Source organism: Octopus bimaculoides, chromosome 17 (assembly GCF_001194135.2).
Source record: "Octopus bimaculoides isolate UCB-OBI-ISO-001 chromosome 17, ASM119413v2, whole genome shotgun sequence".
NCBI lineage: Eukaryota > Metazoa > Mollusca > Cephalopoda > Octopoda > Octopodidae > Octopus > Octopus bimaculoides.
In genome coordinates, this window is record NC_068997.1 from 35,354,822 (window position 1) to 35,368,766 (window position 13,945).

Below are 13,945 nucleotides of genomic sequence, written 5' to 3' on the forward strand. Positions count from 1 at the left end.
GGCCACGCTCAAAATGGTGTGTTTTACATGCCACTTGCACAGGAGCCAGTCCATTGGCACTGGCACGCAGACATAGGAATCAGAAGAAATTTAGGAAAAAAATAAGGCGAGGGAGCGGAAATCTCACCTCAGACATACTAGAAAAAAGAGGTAAATGACAGGATTTCTGGGAAAACTTTTTTTAAGTTTATATTGAAGATCAGGTATTTAAATACGCTCATCACAAGTTTTACCTATAGTATGTGTATGTGTGTGTGCATGTGTCAAAAGAAGTCGTTTTATGGCATTCTTTCATTTGAAGAAGCAAAGTTGTCAACTCAACATTTCATTAAATTTCCATAAAATTCTTTTAATTTCTTTATGCTATGAAGAGAGCAGAAATTGCAAGAGAGGATAAAGTGAAAAAGTGACATTTTCTTTGAAGTGAGAGGAGAAAGTGAAAGATGTACATGTATAGGAAATGGATGTGTGTATAAGAGAGAGAGTGAGCGAGTGAATGAAGGTGTGTGCCGTATGAATTTTTTGCATGTATGTGTGTCACTCACTCGCTCTCTCTCTCTCTCTTTCTCACACACACAAACACACACACAAACACACACATTATCTTTCATAGACACGTACATAAATGGGGGCGGTAAAGAATATGTACATCACCCGTTTTCAGCATAAACCTAACCTTAAACACCAGGTGTGTGTATTCTTTACCTTCACCCATAAATACATATGCATACATCTTTTTTGTGCATGAGAGAGAGAGTGACTGTATTTCCTCATAACATATTGAGAAATGGATGCCTTTTAATGAAATTGTTTTTGGTTGTGGCTTATTTTAATACAATTTTCATAAATGTTTGTCTAAGTAGAATTCTATGCATGTGTGAAATATTGTCCAAAAATTACCTCAAAATTGTGCAACTCAACATAGTTGCCGAGGTTATTTTAGTTGTAAAAAAGAGTTGTTGAGTGAAAAACATAGTTTATTTGGTAGATAGATAATAAGCAGTGCCTATGTTTCATTACAACTCTCAAAGTTGTCCATGAACTGACATCCAGATTAGCTTGTTTTGTTCATTAATTTCCATAAAAAATTTTTATTTATCTACTTTTGTTTTAAAGTGAAAGAGAGGAGAAAGAGAAAAATATGTGAATGTGTATATGAAATGGACATGTGCGTGTGTGTGTGTGAGAGAGTGAGAGTGCCACTTACACATACATGAGTCACTCACTCTCTCTCATATACACACACATACACACATGTACATACAAAAAGATGTAAGCATATGTATTGATATATATGTACGTATACATGACAACACACCCCTTCAGTCATTCTCTTTCTCTCTCTCTCTCTCTTTCTCCCTTCCTCTCTCTCTCTCTCTTTCTCCCTCCCTCTCTCTCTCTCACACACACACACATCCATTTCATATACACGTACATACATCTTTTATTTTCTGCTCTCTTTCATTTTAAAACAAAAGTAAATAAATAAAAGTTTTTTTCTAATGAATGCAGATGACAGTTCTGCAAGTCAAAACGAAAGATCACCTAAGCAATTTTCTTTATTAATATACAGATGTGAAATTTGGAGAAACATTACTTTCATTATTCACACATCATCAGTCTCATAATTGAACACTGTAATTTTGGTTCAAATTGAAAGTGTGAAACTATTTTCACTTTCTAATGAAACCTGGTCATTGTAACTTTCAATATCAGTGCATTTCACTGTTGGGTGGGGGTAAAGTCACATACATATACTAAGACACACACACACAGGCATACATTAACGCACACCTGAAGCCTATCTCTGTCCCTGTGTGTGTCTGTCTGTCATTAGATGTGTGTGTGTCAGTCGTCACAAAAATGTATGTATACTGACAGACACAAACACTGTCACACATATACTTGTCAGTCATCAGTCTAACGTACGTAACAAACACGTGAACACACTCATATAGAAAATATGATGTCATCATCGTTGTGGTGGTTGTGGTAAAAGATGTCGTTTATGATAGGTGACTAAAAAAAAATGATAATGATAAATTTTTGTAATGCAAATAAGTGAATGAAAATATAGTTTAGTTGGTAGTCAAAAGCTTACTGAATCTTTTGATGCCCCATACGGCAAAATCAGTAATTTGGTTTCGGAATGCATAAGGAACATACGTACACATACATACAAACTCTCTTTTATATATATATATATATTTAATACATATATATATAATATAATGTATATATGTATGCATGAATGTGCAAGTAAATGTGCATATTATATATGTGTGTATCCAGATAATTAGTGGTGCATAAATAGCAATAAAAAGACAAACAAAAGCCATGCACTTACCAGCAGCTGTTGTCAGTAAGAAGTAAGTGAAATCAGCAAAAACTTCCAGTTCTTTGCGAAAGTGTATCCATGATCTCATACCTGTATATAAGAAGAGACAATGAAAATAAGAGCAGTTAGCATATTTTTATATCCTGGTGTTGGATATATAATTTAATGAAGTAGGGGGAAAGAAAGTATTCACACGACACAATATAATTACTGTTTCATGAGGTTACACACTCTCTGCCAATGGCTCACAGTGAACTGCTTACGATCAATTGCTGACAGTTCTTTATTTCATAGCAATGGGTCAGTCCACTTTTAGTTACTTGGGTGATGGTCGGAATCCTTCCACAACACATATGAGGGAAAAGTTAGTTTTAATTCACATACTGTTAGCCCTAATCAACCAGAATTATTTTCAAATACATTCTTGTCATGACCATACTGTACCTTTTAAAGATGGGTGGAAAGTAAGCAAGACAAGCAGACTTGGTTTGTGGAATATGCGTCTGCACTCCTTTAAAACGTTAGATGGTACCTTTAAATGTCAGCTCTGTGGCCTGTTATATATAGGAAAAATCAGCCATAGGTTAGTAGATCGTATCACTGAATATTTTACATGACATTCACCTAAACAAGACCACATGACCCATTAGGTGCAACTTCAGCTCACTTGCACATACTATTTCCATTCTTTCAACCAGTAGCATTATTTCATACTATAGATTCCCTTCTTCACTCTAGTAAAAAGAAAAATACCTCATCTTCCACCATAGCTGCTCTATCTCATCAGGTATGAATAGTGATCATGATAACATAACTACATCCTTCCACACTGCATTCCAAATTATTACATTCATCCCACACTTTTATACACCTAACTCACAAACCACATGCACCAGATGCATGCGCTTTACCAGATGATGGCTAAAACATTATTAAATGATATATGAAACAATACATTGTATCAGTATTATTTCAGCCATATTGGTAAGTGTTGATTCATCAGGTATAAGCACAAAGGGTTAGCATAATGAACAAATGTAATAACAACACAAAACCATATAGCAGTAGGCAGAATAGGGTACTATGCAGTGGAACTTAATGCAGAACCATGTGGGTCAGAAGCAAACTTCTTACTACACAGTCATGCCTGCACCTTCGCATTACCTTCTATTTTTAACTTGTTTCAGTCATTAGACTGTGGCCATGCTGGGGCACCACCTTGAAAGATTTTGTCAAACAAGTTGGCCCCAGTGCTTCTTTGTTTTAAGCCTGGTACTTATTGTATCAGGTTCTTTTACCGAACTGCTAAGGTATGAGGGTGTAAACACACCAACACCAGTTGCCAAGCAGTGGTGGGGGGACAAACATAGACACAAAGACACACACTCACGCATACATATATATATATATATACAATGGGCTTTTTTTTCAGTTTCTGTCTACAAAATCCACTCAAAAGGCTTTGGTTGGCCCAAGGCTACAAAATAGAAAACACTTGCCCAAGGCACAATGCAGTGGAACTAAACCTGGAAACTTATGGGTGGGAACCAAACTTATTACCACATAGGAAAGCCTGCAACTTCATATTAGTGAATGGTTTATTTACACAACCATCTGCAACAGGTGTGCATATATCTACCTCAATATTTCTGTAAAAATTTGAGAATGTTATTATATGCATGTACCAATGTGTCTCTATGTATGTTATTTTGTCTTTTAACTGTATGTTAATTTTCAATTTTAACTAAATATATATTATTGATTATCTTATTAACAACTAGCAGAAACACCTGGCGTTGCTCAGGATTGAAATGACATAATCTGTATATATATATATATATATATATATATATTACAGTTAAGTTGAAACATGTGATACAGGGAAGTGCAGCATTGATGACAAAACATTTGTGGAGTAAACGGGCTAATTCAACTAAGTGACATGTCATGCATCCATATGGAGGATTCCAGGCCCTAACCTGTTATAGAAAATTGGCGGTGGGTGGGTAAGTGATTTTTGAATGCACCTTAAATCTGTCAGCACTGTGGCTACCATGACCTATGGTTGACAGTCAAATAAATGTAGGTGTAATGGAGATACTGTATGTAAATGGATACATTCCAGAAAGGGACTGCAATGGGAGACAGCAATGGTGAAGTGAACTGTTGAGATGTTGCAGAAGGTGAAGCGTTGACAATGGATTGCTGGTGTGGCTGTAGAATAAGAAACATAAAGTGAGCCTATGTAGTCACATGAGAATATGTAGTAATGAATTACTTGAAAAAGTAAGGCATAATGGCTTACTGCGTGGTTGGTGGGAGTAATTGGAGAATATGCTTTGATATTGAAGCCCATGAAGGAAACTGCTTTGTTGGTGCAGTCTTTAGGACTATTGATATTATGCTGTGGAATACCAAAGTGGTATACATCTTCACCATTCACTAAGAGCAGTGGATACTGGAGTGCATCATAGGATATAGTAATTCCTACAAAACCTCTTGGTAAACAATATTCTTTGTTTTTCCTTGTGGAACATATGCAAAACAGATATTTTTTGACTCCCACTCTAAAGCAGCCAACATATAATTACCTGTGTGAGAAGCACAACTTTTCCAAGTGAAGTCCTACCACAGACAGTGTCTGATCCTGGGATTTATTGATAGACATTGAAAAGCTAATACGAATGGGAAATTGCATTCTTCTGAATGAAAAAGGAATTTTTCATGAGAGGAAGCCTGGGTATGAAAACGTTCCCTTCTTCTCCATATTCAGACAGGATGACGGCTTCAATAACATATGGCATCATCTTCCTACCACCAGGCTTGTCCCATTGCAGTGTGTTGGTGGATCCAAATTCCTCAATAGCATTACTGGAGTTCCCACTTTAAGTTCCAATCTGTGGGGAGGTAGTCCTAGAGGCTCCAATGCATTGAAAAATTCTGTTGAATAATTTACCACCTTTTCTATATCTGTCATTGTATCAACTGACTTATAGATGTGAGGATATCCAGGAAGGCACTGCAGCAGCTGCTCATTAATTTTACTTACAGTGCTGTTTTCTGGAGCCAGTATTGCTCTTTCACACAGCCAATTGAGATTGTGATAATTTTCCTTCAGATTGGGAAACACCAGGGCTTTAAGATCATCAACATTATTAACAACGGTGCAAAATGGGCTGAGTGGCATTTCTCTGTCTTCATAGAGAGGTATCTTGCTATCAACAAGTGTCAAAATGTCCTTAGCAAATTTTGCTGACAGTTGGTCTCTGTACTGTTCAGCTCTCATGTTGGTGTTAAGAGTCAATGTTGTGACCTGGTGCTACATTGGAGAGGACTTCATCTGCCCTGGTTCCTTTGGGAATGACTGGAAGAATCTGCTTGAAAACCCCAGACAACAGGAGTGTAACACTTCCCATTGGATTCTGACAATCTCTGATGTCTTTTAAAGTTTTATCAAGTGCTTCAAAAGCTCCTTTGTGTGCCATGGTTCATTCATCCCACACAATGTGCTGGCACCTTCTTAACACTTGTGCCTTGTCTGAGCTCTTGCTGATGTTACAAGTAGGTGTGTCAGATGTTGCCAAATTCAGAGGATGCTTAAAGGTTGAGTATGCTGTCCTGCCACTAGGCAGCAAAGTTGTAGCAATCCCAGAGGATGCCACAGCTAACATGTCCTTGTGCTGCCTAACTTGGGCAAGGAGAAGTTTTGTCACCAATACTTTTCATGTCCCTGCAGGTGCATCCAAGAAAAAAATGCCTCCTTTTTGGTGATGCACACAGTCAACAATAGTGTTGTAAGCATGTTGCTGGTCTGGAAGCAGTTTTGGCTCAGTTTCAGTGACATATCTGGCAAGAGCATTAATGTCATAGGATGTTTCTTGCTGGATATCTGTGAGAAGGGTATTTGGCAGCAGGCCATATGTGGGCAAAACATTTTCACCCATTAAAACAATCTTGTCTTCTATGTCAATTAATGCTTTATTATAGATTTCGTAACTGAAACTAACTTCTATGACAGGAAACTGCAATTGTGCTTGATGTTTCAAATCTTCAGACAAGTCATCTCTGTACTTGAGCCACAAAGAGGCAGGATCATACAGTTCACATGTTAGCAATAATACTGCAAATAGTGCTATGAGACTTCTAAGTGACTGTAATACAGCAGCCTCTGCCAGAGATGCATCCCATCTTCTAGCAGTCTGTGTTATAAGCAAGCTTCCCTATATGTAGCACAAAGTTGTCCATCAAGTTTTTAGATCTTGGAAACACATTGGTCCTCTGACCTCAAGCAGTAGCAGATAGATATAGAAACACTCATGTTGGCTGGGATGCATTGTGTAAACTCTCCCCAGGCAATTGTCAAAATTTTTGCCAGGCTGTTCATCAGCATCTTGACCTGCATTTCTTTGTGTCCATGTCTTCTTGTTCCAGGTGTAGTAAGATTGTACATGGGGATACAGCAAGGTTTGAGCAAATGAATCTACTTGACAAAGTTTGAAAAACACAGTGAAGGTAGTGTCCTTTGGTTCCTGTGCCAATTGAGCAGCATTAGCATCAGTGAAGTACACTGTTTGATGGTTTCCAGGTGCACAGTAACCTGTTGAATGGCAGGGTGCCTTTGGTGTAGTGGAAAATCAAAAACGTGCCGGAAGACCTCGTTGCTACTGATGTATCATCCCACTTGGTATTGTGTTACCTCATCTTGGCTGATTGTTTTGTTGAAGGCCAAACATGGCAGCATCTGAACCCTTGCTTACATACTTACATACATACTTGATGGACTTCACAGAGTTGCAGAACTCAACAAAGATATGGGCGTTGAATATCTTTAATACGAATGGACTGCATGGGACTATCCATCTGTTATCAACCTTGTGTTGACGAAATCTTTGCTGTAAATCCTCCATCCTCTGGTTTCCTTTGACTGTATGATGGATATCCATCATCACCAGTCTTGTGTTTCAAACATGGAAAGTTTATGTTGAAGCCACACCCACACAGACCAGGCACCAGGTTTGCCTTCACTATCACATACAGTTCCTTGTCAATAGATGAATCTGGAAGCTCTGTGCAGAGATAATCTTGTCAATGTCATTGGAATTGATCTTTGTTGATAGCCAAAACAGAATGTAAGCATATGGAAGGCCTCTTTTTTGCCATTCAATTGTGTACATGTCACATTTTACAGGTCCAAATACCTGCCTTGTCTTGATGGGGTCCATGAGTTAAGTAAATTCAGGCAGAAGACTTTGGCCAGGAGGTCATGTCTGTCTTTGGCCTTCTGACCTGGGAAGAGTTCATTCTTGATCTCCTTCCACTTTGGATTGCAAGTAAAAGTTATAAATAGGTCAGGCCTACCTTAATGCCGCACATGTCATAGCATCCTGGGTTCTCTCATGCATGTAACGGGGATCTCTTGTGAAAGTTGATGGCAGGATCCAGACCTGTCCTAGGTTTCTGGGAGCCACATCATTGTTGATGCCATCTTGAAGTCTATAACTGTCAGAACACAGCTGCTTCTGATTTAATTGTATGTACAACAATCTCTCTGACTCCATTTTTGCAGTCATATCAACTGCAAATTGGTGATAGAGTTGTTGTAAATGTTGGAGGTGATTAAAGCAGTTGACTCAGGTCATGAAGCGATATGCATAGAAGTCCATGCAGGAAACTGTCTTTTTTGGTGTTCTTTTCAAGTTTGTATTATGATGTGGAATGCCGAAACGGTATCCATCTTCACCATTCACAAAGACCAGTGGATATTGGAGCGCATCGTAGGATGTGTGTCCCACTGATCTACTATCACGCAACTTGAGAACAATGTCTCTTTTCTTGTGTTTGTCACCATGGAGAACTACAGCAATTTCATTGTGTGTGAGTCCCTTATAGTGACCTGCATGTTCCCCAGATGGCCTTTGGTTAGCATTAAGTGCCACATTAAAATTTGGTGTAGGTGCTGTTTCCAAGACATATTTGAAACTGTGTACATAGCTGTTTGTCGCTTGAAATTTTAGCGTTAGCTCCAGGTTAGTACATGTGAAATAGAGTTCCACTTGACAGCTTGCTCTTGATAGTTGCCAACGAAGTACAGCTGAAGAAATTGAGGCTCTTCATTTGCCAGAGGCTGGAGTGATCCAGTCCAATGATACATTTGTCCCTGCACTTTGAAAGTGGGCATAAATCCATCTTCCTTGACAATATTTACCCTGAAAGATGTCATATGAAATGCATAATTATATTTTCGGATTTTATCCAGAAAATACTTTGTCTCTGGCATTGTACCTGTACAGCTGTGGTGGATCTTTAAGGAGGTACGATTTAACCTTCCCATTGGAGCAACACATTCTAGGAGTTTCTCCTGACTACTTTTTAGCATTGCAAAACTGGCAAGTGGCAGACATATCACCAATTTTAATATCAGGGTGAATAATATAATTAAGATTAGGATCATAGTGGAATGCTTTGAATAACCATTGTGAAATGCATGGCCTTGAAATACCCTGCACAGTAGCTTTCTGCTAAGCGATATTCTCTAGCTGATTATGTTGATCTTCTGTGGTATCTGCAGCATTCCTTCTGTGGTGAATTGCATGCTGTTCTGCATTCTCTACAGCTCTTGCAGCAGCATTCCTTTTATGGCATATAATACACTATTCTTGACTCTGTCCAGCACAAGCTGAAGCTGCTAATGCAGCATTCCTGGCCAGGCAAATACTATGCTTCTCATTGTTTTCCATTGCTCTTGCAGTAGCTGCTGTACATGCAGTATTTTGTGAATGTCTAATTGAACTCTCCTGTGACGATTCATTTGCTCTTCTTTTCAATTTTTCTGCTACTGCTGTTTTTTGACCAATGGAGGATCTCTTTGAAAACATTATGTTAATGAATATGATGTAATGAAATAAGATGAAAATATGATGTAATGAAAGATGACAATTGTATGTTAATGAAAATTTCAATGAAAAAAGATAATATCTTTGCAAAATTTTTAAAATACATACAATGAACTGAGTTTTTTCAATGGAAAAATTGTTACCTAGTAATGGAATGTTTTACATTGCACTGGATGTAAGGGAGACAATCAATTTTTGAAAGTTACTTTGCAAAGAGTTACCTCCCTTGTCCATGGTAATTGTACATAATACATGAAAGGTTGTTTTCTGCTTCCGAGAGCCCTGTTACACATTACGTCAAAAGTTTCAAGAGTTTAAAACCATGTCTGGAACATAAGTAACATATATTTCCAGTTTGGAGAAAATCAGTTGTGAATTTCAGAAGCTACACAGCTTTACACACATATACACACAATCTGAATTTTATATATACTCACAGGCGTACCCAGGATTGCCCAGGCGTGCCCAGCATTGTTTTTTAAGTATGGCTGGTGAGTGTAGCCGCCAAATAAGTAGAGCTGAAGGAACTGAGATGAGGTAGCGTTATGCAGCTGCAGGGAACCAATTCTATAGTAAATCTGCCCCTGCACTTTAAAGGAAGGTATGAAATGTCCATCTTGTATGATGTTGGCGCTGAAGAAAGTAATTTGAAATGCACAGTTGTAAGCACGTATCCGCTTGAGAAAGTCATGAGAATAAGGAGACGCCCCTATCAAAAGATCGGTTAAAAGTGGTGGAAGATCTTGTAGAAGAGCTACTGTAATCTTACCATTGGAGCAGCACATGCTGGGAGTTTCTCCAGCTCCACAAAATTGGCAGATTGTGGATATGCAACCTATTTGAATGTCATGGTGATTACTGTAGTCAATTGTAGGATCATAGTTGAATGTTGTCACTGACCAACATGAGAAGCATGGCCTTCAGTAAGAACATCGTGCAGCCCTTCACTGAGCTGTAAACTCCAGTCGTTGTTGTCTTTCCCCTGTGGTCTCCGTAGTGCATACAGCAGCAATTGCTGCAGCATCTCTTGTAAGTCTCTGCAGCTTATGCAGCAGCAGCTGAAGAAGCATCTCTTGTAAGTCGAATTGCACATTATGCTGCAGTCTCTGGAGCTCACTCAGCAGCAGTTGAGGAAGCATCTCTTGTAAGTCGATCTCCACATTGTGCTGCAGTCTCTGAAGCTTGTGCAGCAGCAGTAGAGGAAGCATTTCTTGTTCAGCATGCTGAACGTTGCTTGTTGCTCTGGGCGGCTTGTTGCGCAGCAATACGTGCTAACTGATCACAACACTGCTCTTCACTTTCCCTTCTTCATGCTGAAGCCATCCTAAGTGCATTGAGAGAATTAGTTCCTCCTGGCGGTGTCCTCGGCAGATTCATTTGCACGCATATATTTACTATTCTTTGCAGCATTTGTTTGCTGACCTATATTGGATCTTTTGCATCGAGTCATGGTGGAAAATTATCAGTTTACACAATAGAAAAAGTCCTAAGGAAAAAGCAGTGAATATGTAGCACCCAAAAAATAGTAAAATGTAGTTGGCAAAAATGTTAATGAAACAGACCGAATTAAGGATTTTTAATTTTGGGTAAGAGTTTTGAAGTGGCTAGTTTAAGTTGGAATAATTATATGAAAAAGAGTGCTCATGTGAAAACAGAGGCAAATCGTAACTCGCAAATGAATACTGCTGGCAGTACTGTGCAAGCAGTCAATAAGAGCTCGCCACAGCTGACAAAGTAAAGTATTGATTTTTTCCAGCTGGGTGTGTGTCATATTTTTTATCTGGCTCAAGCCAAATCCTAGGTGAATTGAGAGTAGTCTATTTATGTTGAGGGCGCAGAATTTCAACGACAAAATTATAAGAAAAAGCGTCCTAAATCAAAGAGAGCACACATGTCAAATTTGATGAAATTCAGTTGAAAATTGTGAGAGTAGAAGTGGTTCACACAACATACACACAGACAGAGAGACAACTAGCCTTTTAATATATAAGATATAGATATGTATGAGTATGGGTGTGGTGCATGTCTATATGTATACATTTATTATCTTATTAATAATGTATTTATATGCATATGTATATATGTGCATGTGAATATATATATGTTTGTGCGTGTGTATAAATATGCACATCTGAATATAAAGGAATGGAAAATGAGTTTTCATTCCTTAATCATTCTACACAATTTTAATTACTGCTTCATTTATCTCTACTTATTTCTTCAAAGGATACACATCATGGTAGTAGAACTAGATAGATAGAATTGATAGCAGGTAGATTGTAAATCAGTTTGAGGTGGAAAGCATTTATGAATAAGCTCTAAGTAAAGAAAGTGGTATCAAACTGAACTGTTGGGGTTTCGTGACCAAATGACCTTAGAGGAGACACTTGATATTAAGATATAGAAATTATGCAGACATAAAGATAAGTTAAATTACATGTTTTATCAATTAATTTATTAATTTATCTCGCTATTTGCTAATTTACCTTTTATTTTTCATTTTCTTCATTCATACTATTTCTTGACTTGCTGGTTTATGATGGGTTTTTTTTTGGGGGGGGGGGGGTTTAACTGTGATGTGCTAATGAAATGATTATAATAGCATCAACATGTGATACATATTCTGCAGAATATGGTTTGATTTAGCAAACCGATTGTGCATATACCTGAAGAATAAACACCAGTATTGCTTAATCCATACTGATCATCATCATCATCCAGTGTTCTAAATCCTGGTTTTTACCCTGTTAACAAGAATAGCCGGATCTATCTCAATGCCATAGCAACCACCCTCACACCATCTCGCCATCTTGATTGTTTTGGGCGTCCTCCCTTCTCAAGCCAACCCACCCAATTTCTTCCTCCACTTGTCCCCTCCACATTTTCCTTGGTCTACCTCACTTTCGTGGTCTACCTTGCTTTCGCAGTCCATTTACCTCAAACTCAAACACCATCCTCAAAACATGCCCATACCACCACACTCCTTCGCCCTTTTGAATTACTGATATAATGTATTATTTCCTATATTATATAATAATATTTTGGCAATGATCTCTGGATACAGTGGCAATGCAATAAAGCATGCTACTCAATTCATTCTCTTTTGTTAATATTTTCATATATTCTCTATGGATATTCACAGATTTCTAGATGTATCTTCAATAATACAATCAGTTTTCACTGTAAAATTGTGTCTGATAGATGATACCTGTAGACAGGCTTTCTATAGCAAACTACAAAGTTAATACCTGACAGGGACCTTCTCTTTGTAGCTGGTGACTTCAACGGTCATGTAGAACATTATGCAGGGGGCTTCCATGGCATTCATGGAGGTTATGGCTTCGGTTCCCGCAATGAGGAGGGAACCAGACTGCTGGAGTTCTGTGATGCAAATGACCTTATGGTTTGCAATACCAACTTCTGGAAACCAGCCTGTCAGCTAGTCACTTACTGTTCCGGCAGACACTCTAGTCAAATCGACTACATCCTCGCCAGAAATAGGGAAAAAGGGCAGCTTATAAATGCCAAAACCTTCCCTAGCGAAGAATGTACCCCTCAACACAGGTTAGTAGTTAGCGACTTCGAAATCAAGGCAAAAAGAATGCCCAGGTGTAGACTGGCTTGGAGGAGAAGGGTTTGGAAGCTTAAAGATCCTGCATATGGACAGAGATTTAGGGACATACTACTTGAAGCATTTGATGAAATAGAAGGGGATATAGCATCATATAACGTGGAAGACAACTGGAGGTTTCTACAGGACAACTTTTTGAGAGCCACCGATCAGATCTGTGGCTGGTGTAAAGTCCCCTCCCGACCCAAAGTAAAGTGGTGGTGGAACAATGTGGTTGACAGGGCTATTAGAAAAAAGAAACAGGCTTGGAAGGACTGGAAGAACGGAGGTAGCAGGGAATTGTATCAGACTGCCAGAAGGGAAGCTAGGAGACAGGTTTACTTAGCCAGAGGGGAAGCAGATAAGAAAAAGTTTACCAATGTTCTGTGCCGTGAGGACCAAAGACTTGAAGTATTTCGTGTTGCAAGACAGTGTGTGAGAGAGAATCATGATGTCGTGGGAGAGAAATGTGTTCGCATGGATGATGATACACTTGCACTAAATGAGGCTGCAAAGAAAGAGGTTTAGAGACGCCACTACGAAAGATTGCTCAATAAAGAGAATGAATGGGAGAAAGAGAGTCTGCCAAATGTCGACCCAACAGAGGGACCAGCTATCCGAGTCAACAGTACCATGGTAGATAAAGCAATTAAGAGTATGAAGACAAAGAAAGCCCCTGGCCCATCAGGAATCACTGCAAAGATGCTCAAAATATCTGGCAGTGTCGGCTATAGCCTAGTAACCCGTATTGCAAACCAGGTGATACACAAAGGAGTCATACCCAATGACTGGTGCAGCAGCACCATAGTCAACTGCTACAAAGGTAAAGGTGACGCTTTAGATACAAATAATTACAGAGGTATCAAGCTGTTAGATCAGGTAATGAAAGTCACGGAGAGGGTCATAGCCCAACTTATTAGGGAGCGAATCAATTTAGATGAGATGCAGTTTGGGTTCGTGGCAAGGAAAAGCACCACTGATGCTATATTTCTGGTAAGACAGCTTCAGGAGAAATATCTAGCCAAGGATAAACCTCTGTAACTGGCTTTCGTTGACATGGAGAAAGCCTTTGACAGGGTCTACCGATCCCTTATCTGGTGGTCA

At 38.8% G+C, this 13,945-nt stretch overlaps 1 protein-coding gene across 4 annotated transcripts in view; it reads right to left on the reverse strand.

Moving 5' to 3' along the window:
- LOC106881990 (peroxisome biogenesis factor 10) overlaps nucleotides 1–13,945 on the reverse strand; it is a 76,197-nt gene that overhangs the window by 45,996 nt on the left and 16,256 nt on the right. For 3 of the 4 annotated variants that reach the window (XM_052974168.1, XM_052974166.1, XM_052974165.1), the window contains one exon: nucleotides 2,348–2,428. In XM_052974168.1, coding sequence (XP_052830128.1) covers nucleotides 2,348–2,428 — 81 coding nt within the window. Of the gene's footprint in view, nucleotides 1–2,347; nucleotides 2,429–2,782; nucleotides 2,893–13,945 lie in introns of all 4 variants that reach the window. The other variant, XM_052974167.1, reaches the window with a different exon arrangement.